Below are 14,137 nucleotides of genomic sequence, written 5' to 3' on the forward strand. Positions count from 1 at the left end.
CTCCCCCCCAAAAAAATTCATATAGTATTGTTTAATTGCATTCATTTTATGTTTAGTTATATTGTGTACGTATATTTTATTCCGCAACATTAAGGCAAAATGTTGTTTAAAAGCTGCAAGAATACATATCTGATGGGGAAATACACAATAATTGATATATATATTTGATATTATTGTTGTATCTGAAAATACTGGAATAAGTCAATCTAATTTATACCAAGTGTAAGTGCAAAATCCCCCGGTTCAAATCATAAAACAAGAGAGACATGACCTCAGTGGTGACCCTGAATACAACAAATGATGAGGAAAAAAAACAACAATACACCATTTTCACAGCATGTACTAAAGTTCTTGATTGTACCAGATAGCATGTTTCAAAGTAAACATTAATAAAACTCACACAAAAGCATGTGCAGGGAGCTCTTAGAGAAAAGTTTGCTATTTTTTTGCTCCATGTTGCAATGGACAACAGTCTAAATAAGTGTCTATTAATCCCTGCATTGTAATTACGTCACCATTGTACATAAAATTTGAAACAAACTAACAAAATCCATGTTGTTTTACCTGAGCTGCATCAGCATCAGTAACTGTGTTGGGCAGTAACTCATTACTAGTGATAGTCTTACAGTAATAAGATTACTTTTCCCAGTAACTAGTAGTGGGACTAATTACTAATGAATTTCAGCAATAATATTACAGTTACCCTCCCAAAAAACAATTAGTTCAGTAATTTCTTTAGTTGGTTCCTACTAATTTGAAATCCAACCATCCAATTTCATCCTTGGATACATTTTTGTAATAAGAATCAGAATCAGAAATATTTTATTGATCAAGGGGCTCACACGCTGTTAAAGAATAGAAATAATACTTAAAATATCTAACACAATATATATATATAGAGAATAGAAATGTATATATAGGTATATACATATAAGTAAAGAATAAAAATGGAAATATAATAAGAGCCTATGTACCCTATAGTAATAAAATATATGCTATGTATGTGACCGACATAAATGCAGTGAGTTTTTAAATATTGTCGTATAACAAAAGTTATAAATTATTAATGATAACTAGATAATACGCATGATTGGGTACTTGGAAGATGGAAAGACTTATATTCAGAAGCTGGAAATATTCCCATTACTTTGATTTTAACAAGCAAAACTGGAGACGGGGTACAATTTGTGGGGAGTAGCAGAAAAGTAATATAAATAGTAGAGTAACTAATAACTACAATATTACTTTTGAAAAGTGTAATGAGTAATAAATTATAGTTTTTGAGTAATTAGCCCAAACGCTAACCTCAGCTCTCTTTTGAATATGGGTCATCATTTTATTTCACAAGTAAAAACAACCTTGCTTCCGGTACATGACGTGCTACGTTTAGCTAACTTGACGCAGGTCTCGAGGGTGGAGCCAAAAACAGTGCAGCTGATGGGGCCGCGGTGTTGACGCAGAAACCCGGGATTACGTCCAGTGACGACGACGTAGCAGAACCGGCTCTTTCAAAAAGAAACTGCTCATTTCTATCCGCGGGTTTTTAAGTGTGGTTAGGTTATTTGAGCACACGTGGCCGGGACGTGAGCTCTGCTCTTCGGTGAGTCGGACTGTGAGTTAACCTTCACTTTTACATCTAACACTGTGTGACTAGACTTTAAACTGTGCACAGGAAAGAGCATTACAGATGAATGGAAAATGTTAAAGTGGTAGCACAGCATTTTAGCTGTCCAAGTGTTTGAAGTTAAAGTCACAAAATGCAGAGCCTGCCACAGGGGCGGCCAGAGCCAAGGGGCCATCATCATAATATTATTATTATTGTATTAAAATCATATTTCCCACGCTAAACTAAAGTGAGAATCAGAGTCAGAATCACTTTTATTGGCCAGGTATGTGTGCACATACAAGGGATGTTGCTCTCAATGTACAATCCCAGACTCACAGTGTAAATAAACAGAAGTTCAACAAAAAAGACATAGACTCATTTGTACAGTTATACATATCTATAAACAAACATTTGTATACAGTAGACAGTAGTGCAATGGTGCAGAGTGCAAAGGATGCTGAAATAAATATTTCACTTAAAGGTATCTTGTACATGGGTGGATATGACAGTATAGAAACTGACTATTCAGCAATGGAAAATAAGTAATGGACGGTTTCATTAAGAGTACTAGGGTTATTGTACAATAAAATTATACAGAAAACAGTGTATTATAATGGCAAACAGAAATATTGAATCTAATGGAATGATTCAAGATTTAAAATACAATTGTAGATATTTTTGCATTGATAAAAGTAAGGAAATATCCATACATATATATTTTTTGCCACAGTATTATCAGTGTAATACCAAGAAATCTTGCAAAAGGCTAATGCTAGTTGGGGTGGGGCCTGCTGCTGCAGCGAGGACTCTGAGTTTGAGTACATGGGGGCCAGCTCTACCAGGTGAGCTATACAGGCGTCCAAACTGCTTCTACCTGACAGGGTTTTTCATTAGAGGCTGGTCAGACAGCCGTATTCACACTGACCTGCATTTCTTCGGATTGTGGTAGAAAGCCTCTACAAGTAAGTACATGAAGACTTCATAAAGAAAGCAATGGATTGAGCAGGAGCTCTGCCCCGACCGCAAGCTCACTTACAGGCAGCCAAGCGGAGAGAGTTGATGACGGAGCACTGTGCACGAAAGCTTTGTGAGTACATCACCTGTACCTGTCGCTGTTTTCAACATGTTCTTCTTCCTGTGGCATTTAATGACAGACTAGACCATTTGTAGGCGTATATGCTTCCAGTTAGGACCATAAGAGTTGCATCCCCGGTACCCACTGTACTGCAGAGTAGTGTCCATAGACAGTTTTCTGAGTTGATTTTCACTCCCAAAGTGTAATTTTAACACTTTCTTTCTTGTAAATGTTGTTCAGTGTTGGAGTTATTTCACAGAGTTGATAACATCAGTGTTGGAAAACGCTCTCTGGTGTTAGCCCAACTCCGCTTAGATGTAATTACGGAAGAAACGCATTTCACTTTTTTGGTTGGAGACAAGTTGGCACCATTTCCCTCCACTCGTGCAGCTCTACACGGTAAGTGCAATTAAGTCCAACTTACTGAAACAATTGGTGCTGTGAACTGCAGTATGCACAATAAAACATCTACAGAAAATATGTTATTATAATGTTTAGAATTACTTGAAATGTTTAAGTAATCACTTCAATAATGATCTCTCTCTTTGTTTCCTTATCTCAGCCGTAGTCATGCTACAGTTTGGAGGATCATCTCCCGCATCCAGCAGGATCAACAACCACACCTCCTCACTGTTAAGGCTCTTATACACTCGCCGTTTCCCAACCTGTAGCGCGACAATGTGACGTCACGGGAGCGCCGTAACTATTTATACTTGCGTGTGGTGGTCGCGACACTAGTTACAGTCTTCTCCTGAACAGAGGTGTCGCAACTGAGGAAAGGCTACCGACTTTACTATTTCTACGCACTACAAGAAGAAGAAAAAGGTAAACAATGGCAGACCTCTTTTTTGTTCTCCAAATCAGTCGCGGAGGTTCTACCAAATTTTCCGGCATATGGCCTCCTCTTTTCCAACATTGCGATAAATCGCCATGAATTTTGGCACCTCTGGGCATCTGTATTCCTTCATTGAAGGATCGTACAGATGCCTGTAGAGGCGCACTTTCTCGGAAGCTTGCCCTCGAACTCGTCCATCTTCCTGTTTCTGCTTTGAGATCTACTTCACATTGTCGCGCGACAGGTTCGGAACGGCAAGTGTATAAGAGGCTTTAGGCATCTGAAGAACTGGATCGACAGCTTCTACATCACCATGGATAAGCATCTCATTTCATGCCAGGCAAACCACTCCCTCAAGCCATTTGATGAACATTTAAAAGCACATTTTGCCTTTTAATTCGTATGATTTATATGACTATATGATAAAAAAAAAAAACTACTTGTTTCATGGGTGACCATCACTTGTGCCTCAATATAATATCTTGTGTACACAATACCAGAAAAATAATTGTCTTGAGGGTTCCATATCACCTGTTACTGTACAAACAATGTGTATATTAGACACATTACATGGGGTTGGGGATAGCTGCAGCAAAACACAAGAGAGTGTATGATGTCCTCTAGTGTGTGACAAATTAAACTGCACGAGGGCACTCAACGAAGAGGAAAAAATAGTTTTATTTCAAGTAGAGAACAATCTATTATCAACTTTAGGAATAAAGTTTAAAGCTTCTAATTGTCTCTGGTAGGTTTCCCTTTATAGCCCCATTACATATTTAGAATATGTTTATATATTTATAATTTTCCATTTACCACATGCATACAGATGGTTACATTAAAAAAAGAGCCAGTTTCAAAAGGTAGAATAATTCAAGACCAAAATATGATAAAATATGTCACCAATAAAAGAGATATTTAAAAACAAATGAAAAAAAATCAACATTGAAGAAGTAAAGATAAATTCTGTGGTTCAAGAAAGATACAGCCAATCGTTGGATTCATAACCACCACAAGAAACTACCTCAAATCAAACACTCAGTCATAATAATATCTAATCAAATTTCCACATTAATTCACGTGATTAACATCAAAACCAAAATATTTGAAATCCCTTAACCACAAATTAAACTTTAAATGACAAACTCCATTATATATGTTGGCAAGTGCTTTGCAGCTTGCCCCAATCATAAGGAATACACACAATACATGAAGACGCATAAATGAATAAATAAGTGAAACGTACTGTGTACATATTCAGTTTCACACAAAGATATTTTAAGTAACCATGATTGATTGTTCACAACAGAGTAATAGTATGTTTCTGGTATGTTTTTAGTAACAACATGCTATTAAGAAGTGATTCAGTTTAAAATCAGACACGTACAGCTTTAGATTATGAAAGGAGTCTAAAATCAAACTAATTTAAAAATGATCAAACTGAACCACAGATACATGTATAATATTGATTAGGCCTCTAAAAGACCAGACTACAGGGCCTGAATATGCAAATGCATTCTCATTTATAAAGAAGACTCTGTGCTCATTAACATACTCACCTTATATAATATTTAAATCATTTTCAATCATGAACCAATGAGTACCAGGGAGTGTTTGCTTGTTTTCAGTTTTGATGTCCATCTTCCAAAGGCTCAGATTGATTTTTGTCATCCTGCACAGACAAGTGCATCAATATTACCAAGAGCAGTTCAGTTCAGAGTGAGAGATACATAACTGAAGTTGGGCAACTATTTTGATAAACAATTATAATTATAGTTAAAAGTCATTTTTCAAGCAAAAATGTTGCCTAGATCCAGCTTTGCTGTTTTTCTGTCTTATGTTTAAGTAAATCAATAATTTTTGAGTTTTCTGACTGCTTTTATAAGACACCCCCTTGGGCTTAAGGAAATTGTTACATCTATAAACCAAACTATATTTGTCAATTAATCAAGAAAATATTTGGTATATTAAACAATAATGAAAGTAATCAGTGGCTACAGCCCTAGGCTACACAAACTCCCACATAATACCTACAAGATCATATATTTAACAGCTTATTTATAAGATTACCTGATACTCTGGAAAGTCCTTTGCCTTGCACCACTTTTTAAACTTTTTCTCGTCAGCCTTCGGATCAGCCTTCTTACAGACAAACCTGACCAGCTGCTCAGAAAAGCACGTTGGGCGAATCCTGGACACCTGACAATGCTGAAAGCAGCATACATTTCAGAATAATGACAACAGAGGGATGTAATGCAAAGGAAGACTAAAATTAAAACTGTTGTCATCATCGTTTTAGTTCTGACCTTCTTCTTGAATGCGCGGGTAGTGTCATGCTTGCTGTAGAAATATAAGTGATCGATGGGGTCCTTGTGTTTCTTCCCATAGTCCATTTTAATGGTCTAACAGAGAAATGTGGGAAAGAAGCTTGTTTTCATATTCTCAAATAAAATTATGCTAAAATGGAGGAAGACAACATCTTACAAATTAACTGATAATTAAGATAAACATTTAAAGAAAAGTGAAGTTTTAGACTGAAAACTCACCCTAATGTCAAAGTCATCTTCAGTCAGCCTGAGAGCTTCAGCCATTTCCCTTTTCAAAGCAGGAATGTTTTCCTAGGAAGGGAGGAGAAAGGGTGAGAAGTGGGAGGACAAGAGGTTTGAGATTTATTGCATCTTAACAACACACTGTAGGACTACAGTCGCATTAAGCAGTTACAGTCTACTTCCTGTTTGTTTCATTAGCCTTTTGCATGTCGAGATGCTGGCTCATCCGACCAATCAGGTGTCAGCTAGTTGACCTACACACGTGAGGTTTCCTTCTCTTGAGAAGTGAGGAGCGAGAGCAACCATCGAGACACACAGCACATGAGACAAAGACAGAAAAACTATAAAAATTGATATATATATTGACTTAAAGGGCCTTAAGCTGCACTTAAATTATTTTGTAGGTTCTACTGTAGGCTGCTGTTGCAGGGCAGAGGGTGCACACAGCATCTGTTTTCCTTTTATTATTATATTGTTATTATTTTATGCCAATTGAGATATGTGAAGGTCAATGTGAATATGTGAAAGAGGAAATATTTGGTTTATAATTAATTTTGAGAGAGGTTATTTCAGTAACCTTAATTCTCTAACATTTGGATTTTATTATGACATAAATTGATCTTTAATAATTGTGAAACCCATTTGCAATGTTTCATGAGTTATTCTCTGGTAATTTAGAGAATAATCTGGGAAATTAGAAGTTGTATTCTAACTTTTATGTGGTGTACTGATTAGGAGCTTGAATGTTCTGACCTTATTCACAATAGGTCAGGTTTTTTGTGGATCCCGAGAGTTCCCGACCTACCTGGAGTTGGAGCTTGGATGTTTGATGGCGAACTACGGCCCAATGGAAAAGAATTAGAGACTCGATTGCATGCAGAAGATTGGAACCCTGAACCCCAGAAACGTTGCTTCCACACACACCGTCAACGCATTCAACAGTGCGGTAGGACAAACAGTTGCCACTTTTCCAGTGGACTGAGCAGTATTATCTGCTGCAAGGACTAAGTGATTGAGTTGAAGGAGTTAAATTGAACATTGAATCCAAAAGACTATTGATACAGCTGTGAATTCTTTTTTTATTTTTCTATTTTTATACTTACCCGGGTAAGAATTGTATAATACAATGTATACTGTATAACTGTATTTTCTATTAATCCTTCCCTGTTTTTTTATTAAATGGGGAGAGTAGTTCTTTCTCAAAGGAGAGTATCTGAGTTGTTCCTGGGTGTTGTTTGGTTCATCCTTGGCTCTGTAGTCGTATCTAGAGCTTCTGATCTCACTAGCCATAGATAAATATCAAATTTGTTCACTACAGCTTCTTATATATTTTGTAACTCCACCAAAAAGGGTTACAGAAGCTTGTTTTCATATTCACAAATAAAATTATGCTAAAATAGAGGAAGACAACATCTTACAAATTAACTGATAATTAAGATAAACATTTAAAGAAAAGTTTTAGACTGAAAACTCACCACAATCTTAAAGTCATCTTTGGCCAGCCCGCCACCGAGAACTTCAGCCAATTCCTCTTTCCAACCAGGATTTTTTCCTTTTTTCTAGGAAGGGAGGAGAAAGGGTGAGAAGTGGGAGGACAAGAGGTTTGAGATTTATTGCATCTTAACAACACACTGTAGGACTACAGTCGCATTAAGCAGTTACATTTTAATCTTTGTTTTTGGTTTTGGCTCTTTGTCCACACTAAAACAGAATTCGTGGAGCTATTCCAAAACTTTCTACAGAGTTTTTAAATCTTGTAGTGTGTGTGAGAAAAATCTGTGCAGTTTTTGTCAGTCAGTGAGTTTGTATGTGTGTGTGTGTGTGTGTGTGTGTGTGTGTGTGTGTGTGTGTGTGTGTGTGTGTGTGTGTGTGTGTGTGTTAGTAAAGTTATGAAAATGTTTTTGTTGCCTCCTAAGTTTTGGACCATTTCAATGGTCTAACAGAGAAATGTGGGAGAGAAGCTTGTTTTCATATTCTCAAATAAAATTATGCTAAAATGGAGGAAGACAACATCTTACAAATTAACTGATAATTAAGATAAACATTTAAAGAAAAGAGAAGTTTTAGACTGAAAACTCACCACAATCTCAAAGTCATCTTCGGTCAGCCCGAGAGCTTCAGCCAATTCCTTTTTCCTAGCAGAAATGTTTTCCTAGGAAGGGAGGAGAAAGGGTGAGAAGTGGGAGGACAAGAGGTTTGAGATTTATTGCATCTTAACAACACACTGTAGGACTACAGTCGCATTCAGCAGTTACATTTTAATCTTTGTTTTTGGTTTTGGCTCTTTGTCCACACTAAAACAGAATTCGTGGAGCTATTCCAAAACTTTCTACAGAGTATTTAAATCTTGTAGTGTGTGTGAGGAAAATCTGTGCAGTTTTATTCAGTCAGGGAGTTTGTGTGTGTGTTTGACTAGATCACATGATAATTTTGTGCAGTGTACATGGAGCTTTTTGATCTTAACACGGCTAACGAGGGCTTTCAGATTCAATGTCTTTCTCAAGGTCACTTTGACATATTGACAGGAGGAGCTGAGGATCAAATCATCAACCCTGCTCTACCTCCGGAGCCACAGAGGTGTAATATTTATGTCATACTCATTCCAGTACAGGAAAATATTAAGTGACAACAATATTGGCTGCATTAAAACAGCATCACAAGGAGTATTTGTCAGCTGGGCTGTCTGTCCAACACATCACCAGGTGTTGGCTGTGATGTGCAATTTTGTTGTTTGCCAACTAAAAAGGTGATGGAGATGATGAAGAAGAGATTTTTCCTTTTTTACTGTTTACCTGTGGGCAGAAGTTTCTATGAAATATATGACCTGTATGGGAGTGTGAATGTGAGTCATTTTCACACAAAAAACTGCCAGCTCAGTGTAGATGCAGTAAGTGAGTAAGTTTCTTTCTGTGATTTTGCTCACACTGCTATCACATCCTCTAAATTCAAATGTAAGTAAATGGTAGGAATGTGTTGTAGTCCAAGTGAAATCCAAGCACAATATCCATATAAGCAATGAGAAAAAGATAGAGAAAACAGAAACAAGGAATGTGCACACAAAAGGAGTATAACATCCAACTTCATTATAACAGAGAAATAGATGATGTGACAGACAGTGTAATGCAATAAAGGCACACAAAGACATTAGTACAAACCTCAGTGGGAACCTTAAACCGCGTTTCACCCAGAAACCTGTAGAGGTCTCGATTGATGATCCTGCGTAGAATGTCTCTTGCATCCCTCAGCTCCTGGGGTGCCCGAGATGAACAGTTGAGTATTTGTTCAAACACAGCATCTACAGAGAAACATAAAGAGAGTGGAAGATCAGTGAATTAAACCAAACCAAACCAAAGACATGGTCACAAAATCATTCATAGTTTTTCTCAAATTAAAACTGACATGGTTACCTGAGAGACAGCATAACTGGGACAAGATTACTTTACCTCATTCATTTGTTTTTAAATATGAAATAAATTAACTTTATTTAAGCTTGCTTGTGAAGAGCTGTATCAATCTGGCGTGTACATTTATCATTCATTGCAACCTTTACACGACCTGTTGTCATTTGTCATTTAAAATATGTTTCAATCAGAAACAGATGCCTTCAAAACTTCAGCAAGTTGCTTCTACTCTCAATTGAACATTTGCTGAACTCCACCAAACAGAAACCGTGTAAGTGTAAATAAGTGGACACAGCAAGTCTGTCAGGTTTTGGAGTTCTGCACCTGCTTTGTGCATGAGACAATAGTAGAAGCAATACCCAGTTTATGATTTTTAAAAACTTGAGGAAATGTGGAGAAAATGGATTAACCATTGTGTTTATATGCATATTCACATGATTGTAGTTGCTACTGTGTCAAATTCTAGGGTAATGTTTACAACTGTCCTGCTCTTTATTAGATTTGATAGCGTTTACATGAGTTTTAAACTCCAACAACTCCAACAAAACTTATTACCTCTTAATGCAATATACCTGTTAGTTTCTCAATAATAAGCTAGGTAGCCTAACTGTTAGTTACTAGGTTTTCATCAAAATATAGCACAGATTTTAACCAAACTTCAGAAAATCAGCTAAATAAAATGTGAATTAATTAATTAAAAAATCGTATTGCGATTGTAATGACATATTTTACAATTGCTTATGATTTTTATTATAAAGATTTACCAAACAAACACGTGTTCTTACAGCTAGAGAATCAGATTTGTCCCAGTGCTATCTACAGACCTGTCAGCTTAGTGTAGGCCTCCATGTCATCAATGGCTGTGGAGAGAGTGAACATGTTCTCTCCTGTACCTTCAATCCAGATGTGTCCGTCTGCTTTTAAAAAAGCATCTGTGATCCTGGATAATCATTATTTATCATCATCATTAATCATTATTAATCATGAATCATTTTTAAAAGTGATATGTTTACTTTTAAAAATGAAACGCACAAAATGTCGCCACATGTCACCAAACTACCAGAGATGTTATTCTCACTGGAACAATCACTCGGCTCCGGTAGCTAGCCATGCTTTTGCTAGCTAGCTAACTCATGAATCTTCGCTCTGTGTCACTAAAAGTTGAAGCTTTATTGACAGGTGAATGTCATGATATTGTTGGTTGAAATCAGTTATTTTATGCTTACGTAAGCACGTGTCACATTTTGTTTTACAGTAAGAAACGATGATTTTGGCATGTAGTCTTAAATAGGGGTACAATATAACGGAGGATGCATACTTAAAGGGTTAAAATGACATTTTTCATCTCACCTGGTCTTTATGTTTTCAAAGTAAGGGGACTGCAACAAATTCTACACATTAAGATCAGTTCACTAGTCACAGTTAGTGCTACTCAGCCTATGTCTACTGTTTCTCTCCTGTCTGAGAAAATAACCATGAAGATATCCGTACCTAAAGAGACTGCATTATGCCATTATTATCCATTATGCCTGAGATGAAATCAGATGATTTGTTTTTTTAAACCGTATCTCAGTGTTCAGTTGGGCTCACAAATAAATGATCCGCCATTATGTTGGCTTTTTTGCTTGCAGCTTAACAACTAAGCACTGACTTGTTGTTTGTGTCTTTGCTAATTAGTTACCATTTATATCTAACTGATTTGCTTCCTTAATGCAGCTCATGGCTGTGTTTTCCTTTGTCATGTTATATGTCATGAACAACAGAAATAATTGTTTCTTACCTTCCACTCCTTGCCTGGACGTGCTCTAGGGATGAACATTGCATCAAACAGATGGGAAAATGGCCCATGTCCTAGATATGGAGAAATAAATTGAAGTTAATCTAAAGGTGATTGTGTGTGAACTGTAAAATGTGCCATTTGTGATTTTATCTTATTGTTATTATTTTAAACAGGTTTGTATTAAAGGCAGGCCTTTACCTCTTATTTAAGTACATTTGATCATGTTTCGTAATGTTCTCCCATTTGCTTTCATTATTGTTCGCTGATAATGCAAATTCAACATTTCCTCCAAGTTTAACTGTTTTAATAAACTCAGCTGTGTTAGATTAAAATTCTAGCCAAGTTTCCATTTGAAATCAGCACAAATTTCAACAGAATTTTCTTAAAAGATGAACTGTTTCCTGTTTGTGATAAACGTGACTTTGATCATTGTATAAAATCTTAATTTACTGCTCTCTATAGCATTGGGTGTTTTATTGGTAGTGAATGCGTAAACAAGAGAGTTACTTTGTTGTGTGTGTACAACACTATGAATGCCTTACAGGAGAGACTGAAGTTTGTGCCATTATTTTATATTTCAACAATCATCATCATCTTGCGACCTTGCATCAAGTATGGTCCTTTGGAACAACTATAAACACTTTTTCCTTCTGAAATGGTCAAACAACATGTAATATGAACTAGTTCTTTTCAAGAATACATTTTAAACTTTCCACTTTACCATTCAATACGATTTAATGTTGAATGTGAAAGGAATTCAACATTTCCTGCAAGTATTTTGCACTAAAGGACTTATCTGTTAGACATTTAATCTAAAACATCTACAGGAATGCTGAGTTTGAATCATCACTGAAATAAGAAAAATATTCTGAAGAACAGAAATGTACAATATCATGTGGACCACAGCACACTTTGTTTGTATTGTCTGCTGTTAGTTCAGACAAGCCTTTAATTGTTAGTGCCTACAGAAACCCTTGAAATTAGATCAACATTGACTTTTATTTGACAATTTCTAAAGGTGTGCCTCACTCACCGAGATCATGACAAAGACCAGCAATCTGTACGCAGAGGATGTCTCTGTCAGTGATGTTGAGACCTGGCTACTTTGTTTTCAGAGCTTGTCCAAGCTGTCCTGCTAAATGCGCCACCCTTTACCACCATATACAGAACACACGACAAAGAACTCATTACACAATTACTACTGTATCCTGTTGCAAAAATAGAAAAGTGTATATATGAAATATATACTGAACTATTATACCTATAAACATGTGCACCATGTTTTTATTAAACACATACCTGTGTCTATCTAAAAAAATAAATCTGCAAACATACCCAATTGAGTGTTCAAAGCGGTTGTGGGATGCTCCAGGGTAAACAAAGTAGGCCCCTCCGAGCTGCTTGATATTCCGTAGTCTCTGGAACTGAGGCGTGTCAATGATTTTGACAAGAAGTGGGTGTAACTCTATATGCCCGTGGATGGGATCATTAAACACCTGTAGAACACATACAACAAAATCCAGTCCAGTTATTACCCAAAAGAGTAAACCAACTCCAGTTCTCCTGAGGGCTTCACAAGCTAGCCTTTTCTTTACTTGATACGTCAATATTCCTGAATTATTTTTCCCCACGTCTCCTTTGCTGTCCAAACAACAAGCCCAATTTTGACTTTGTGATTAGGTTTATTCACTGATCTTGGAATCTTTTAGTTGTGTATTTTACAAGCTCTTGATTTTTTTATCTTATCTCTCCAGTCCTTAAAATGTATGGAAATGTATTGTGATGTATAATTAGACACATATATTACCTTGCCTTGGACTTCCCAGAGCTTCCTGATACAGAGCAGGATTCTCTCACGATCATTAGGTTTCCTCGAAAAACGAAAAAAAGAAAATACAGAAGAGTATAATAGGGAATTAGTTGAAGAGAGAAAAGTGAGGTGTGAAAACTAAAAGAAATCAGATGGTTGTACAATCAGGTGGTTTAACAAGGGGAGGCACTCACTTTATGCCCATATCCTTCAGATTGTCAGCTGTTAGAGTTTGTGGTTTGTCACCAGTGAAGTCTTTATCTGTGTAAAAGAGAAAGCAGTTAATAGCTGTCCTGTATTACATTATGACAAGTAGCCTTCATATTAGCTTCCATGCCTCACAATACAGAATCATAGGGAAAGTCCTTAGTTAAAGCAGTTTCTAACTTCCTAATTTATCTAGGTTACACCATGAGATTATAATTTAGCTTTAATTAAATCCACCAAACCAGAAAACCAACCTTTGAATTTATTTGCCAATTGTCCAAGTTCTTCTTGTTCAAGGTACTGCACAATTTGCTCCACAGTCCATTTCTTAAAGTCGAAAGGCAAGTTTGCTGGCATTGTCTTCTTTAGTGTCTTCAATCTGTCAGAGGTTGTATCTGTGTCTGTGATCTGACAAGCGATATAAATATACTGTATCAGGATAGTCACAAGCTGGTCTTTCTTTATTTCATACATATCTTCCTGATTTTTTCTTCTTTTTTGCTGTAGAATCAACATGCACAATCTTGATGTTGTCGTTGTGTATGAATTTCACTGATTCTGGCTGTTTATTTTACAAGCTGTTGGATCTTTTCCCTGTTTTTCACCTTTCTCTCTTTTATCTCTCGAGTCCTGAAAATGTATGAACATCTAGAGGGATGTACGATTAGGCACATGATATATCACCTTGCTTGGGATCGGCTCGGGGTTCCTGCTCCAACAAAGTTTCCATAGTAGTGAATGAGTAGAAGAGAGAAAAGTGATTTGTGAAGACTTAAATAAATCAGGTTATTGTAGAACATCAGAGGAATTTGCTTTTTATACACTTCTATCCAGGATTGTTAAAATGTTTTGACATTGCAACCTGAGACACTTAAAT

General features: G+C 36.5%; 2 protein-coding genes and 1 long non-coding RNA gene across 9 annotated transcripts in view; 1 reads left to right on the plus strand and 2 right to left on the minus strand.

The window, feature by feature from the left end:
• The window catches only part of LOC127377620 (deoxynucleoside triphosphate triphosphohydrolase SAMHD1), a 71,335-nt gene that overhangs the window by 9,626 nt on the left and 47,572 nt on the right, over positions 1 to 14,137 (minus strand). For 3 of the 6 annotated variants that reach the window (XM_051425696.1, XM_051425697.1, XM_051425694.1), the window contains 4 exons: positions 13,945 to 13,969; positions 13,515 to 13,668; positions 13,248 to 13,314; positions 13,051 to 13,114 (listed from right to left, as the gene is read on the minus strand). In XM_051425696.1, the coding sequence (XP_051281656.1) occupies positions 13,051 to 13,114; positions 13,248 to 13,314; positions 13,515 to 13,617 (234 nt within the window). In that variant the 5' untranslated portion in view covers positions 13,618 to 13,668; positions 13,945 to 13,969. Of the gene's footprint in view, positions 1 to 13,050; positions 13,115 to 13,247; positions 13,315 to 13,514; positions 13,669 to 13,865; positions 13,970 to 14,137 lie in introns of all 6 variants that reach the window. The other 3 variants (XM_051425693.1, XM_051425692.1, XM_051425695.1) reach the window with 2 other exon arrangements.
• LOC127377627 (uncharacterized) lies at positions 1,441 to 4,452 on the plus strand. Of its 2 annotated transcripts, XR_007887726.1 has the most exons (3): positions 1,475 to 2,693; positions 2,922 to 3,080; positions 3,244 to 4,452. It is a non-coding gene; the product is annotated as an uncharacterized LOC127377627 (long non-coding RNA). The 2 variants fall into 2 exon arrangements; XR_007887725.1 differs by having other exon boundaries at positions 1,441 to 3,080.
• Positions 4,177 to 14,137, minus strand: part of LOC127377624 (deoxynucleoside triphosphate triphosphohydrolase SAMHD1) — a 29,867-nt gene continuing 19,906 nt past the window's right edge. Inside the window, exons 12-18 of the mRNA XM_051425703.1 lie at positions 9,218 to 9,357; positions 8,143 to 8,214; positions 7,538 to 7,621; positions 6,060 to 6,131; positions 5,820 to 5,915; positions 5,584 to 5,721; positions 4,177 to 5,185 (exon numbers count right to left, since the gene is read on the minus strand). Coding sequence (XP_051281663.1) covers positions 5,138 to 5,185; positions 5,584 to 5,721; positions 5,820 to 5,915; positions 6,060 to 6,131; positions 7,538 to 7,621; positions 8,143 to 8,214; positions 9,218 to 9,357 — 650 coding nt within the window. The 3' untranslated portion in view covers positions 4,177 to 5,137. The remainder of the gene's footprint in view (positions 5,186 to 5,583; positions 5,722 to 5,819; positions 5,916 to 6,059; positions 6,132 to 7,537; positions 7,622 to 8,142; positions 8,215 to 9,217; positions 9,358 to 14,137) is intronic.

The sequence above is a fragment of the Dicentrarchus labrax genome, unplaced genomic scaffold (genome assembly GCF_905237075.1).
Source record: "Dicentrarchus labrax unplaced genomic scaffold, dlabrax2021, whole genome shotgun sequence".
Taxonomy (NCBI): domain Eukaryota; kingdom Metazoa; phylum Chordata; class Actinopteri; family Moronidae; genus Dicentrarchus; species Dicentrarchus labrax.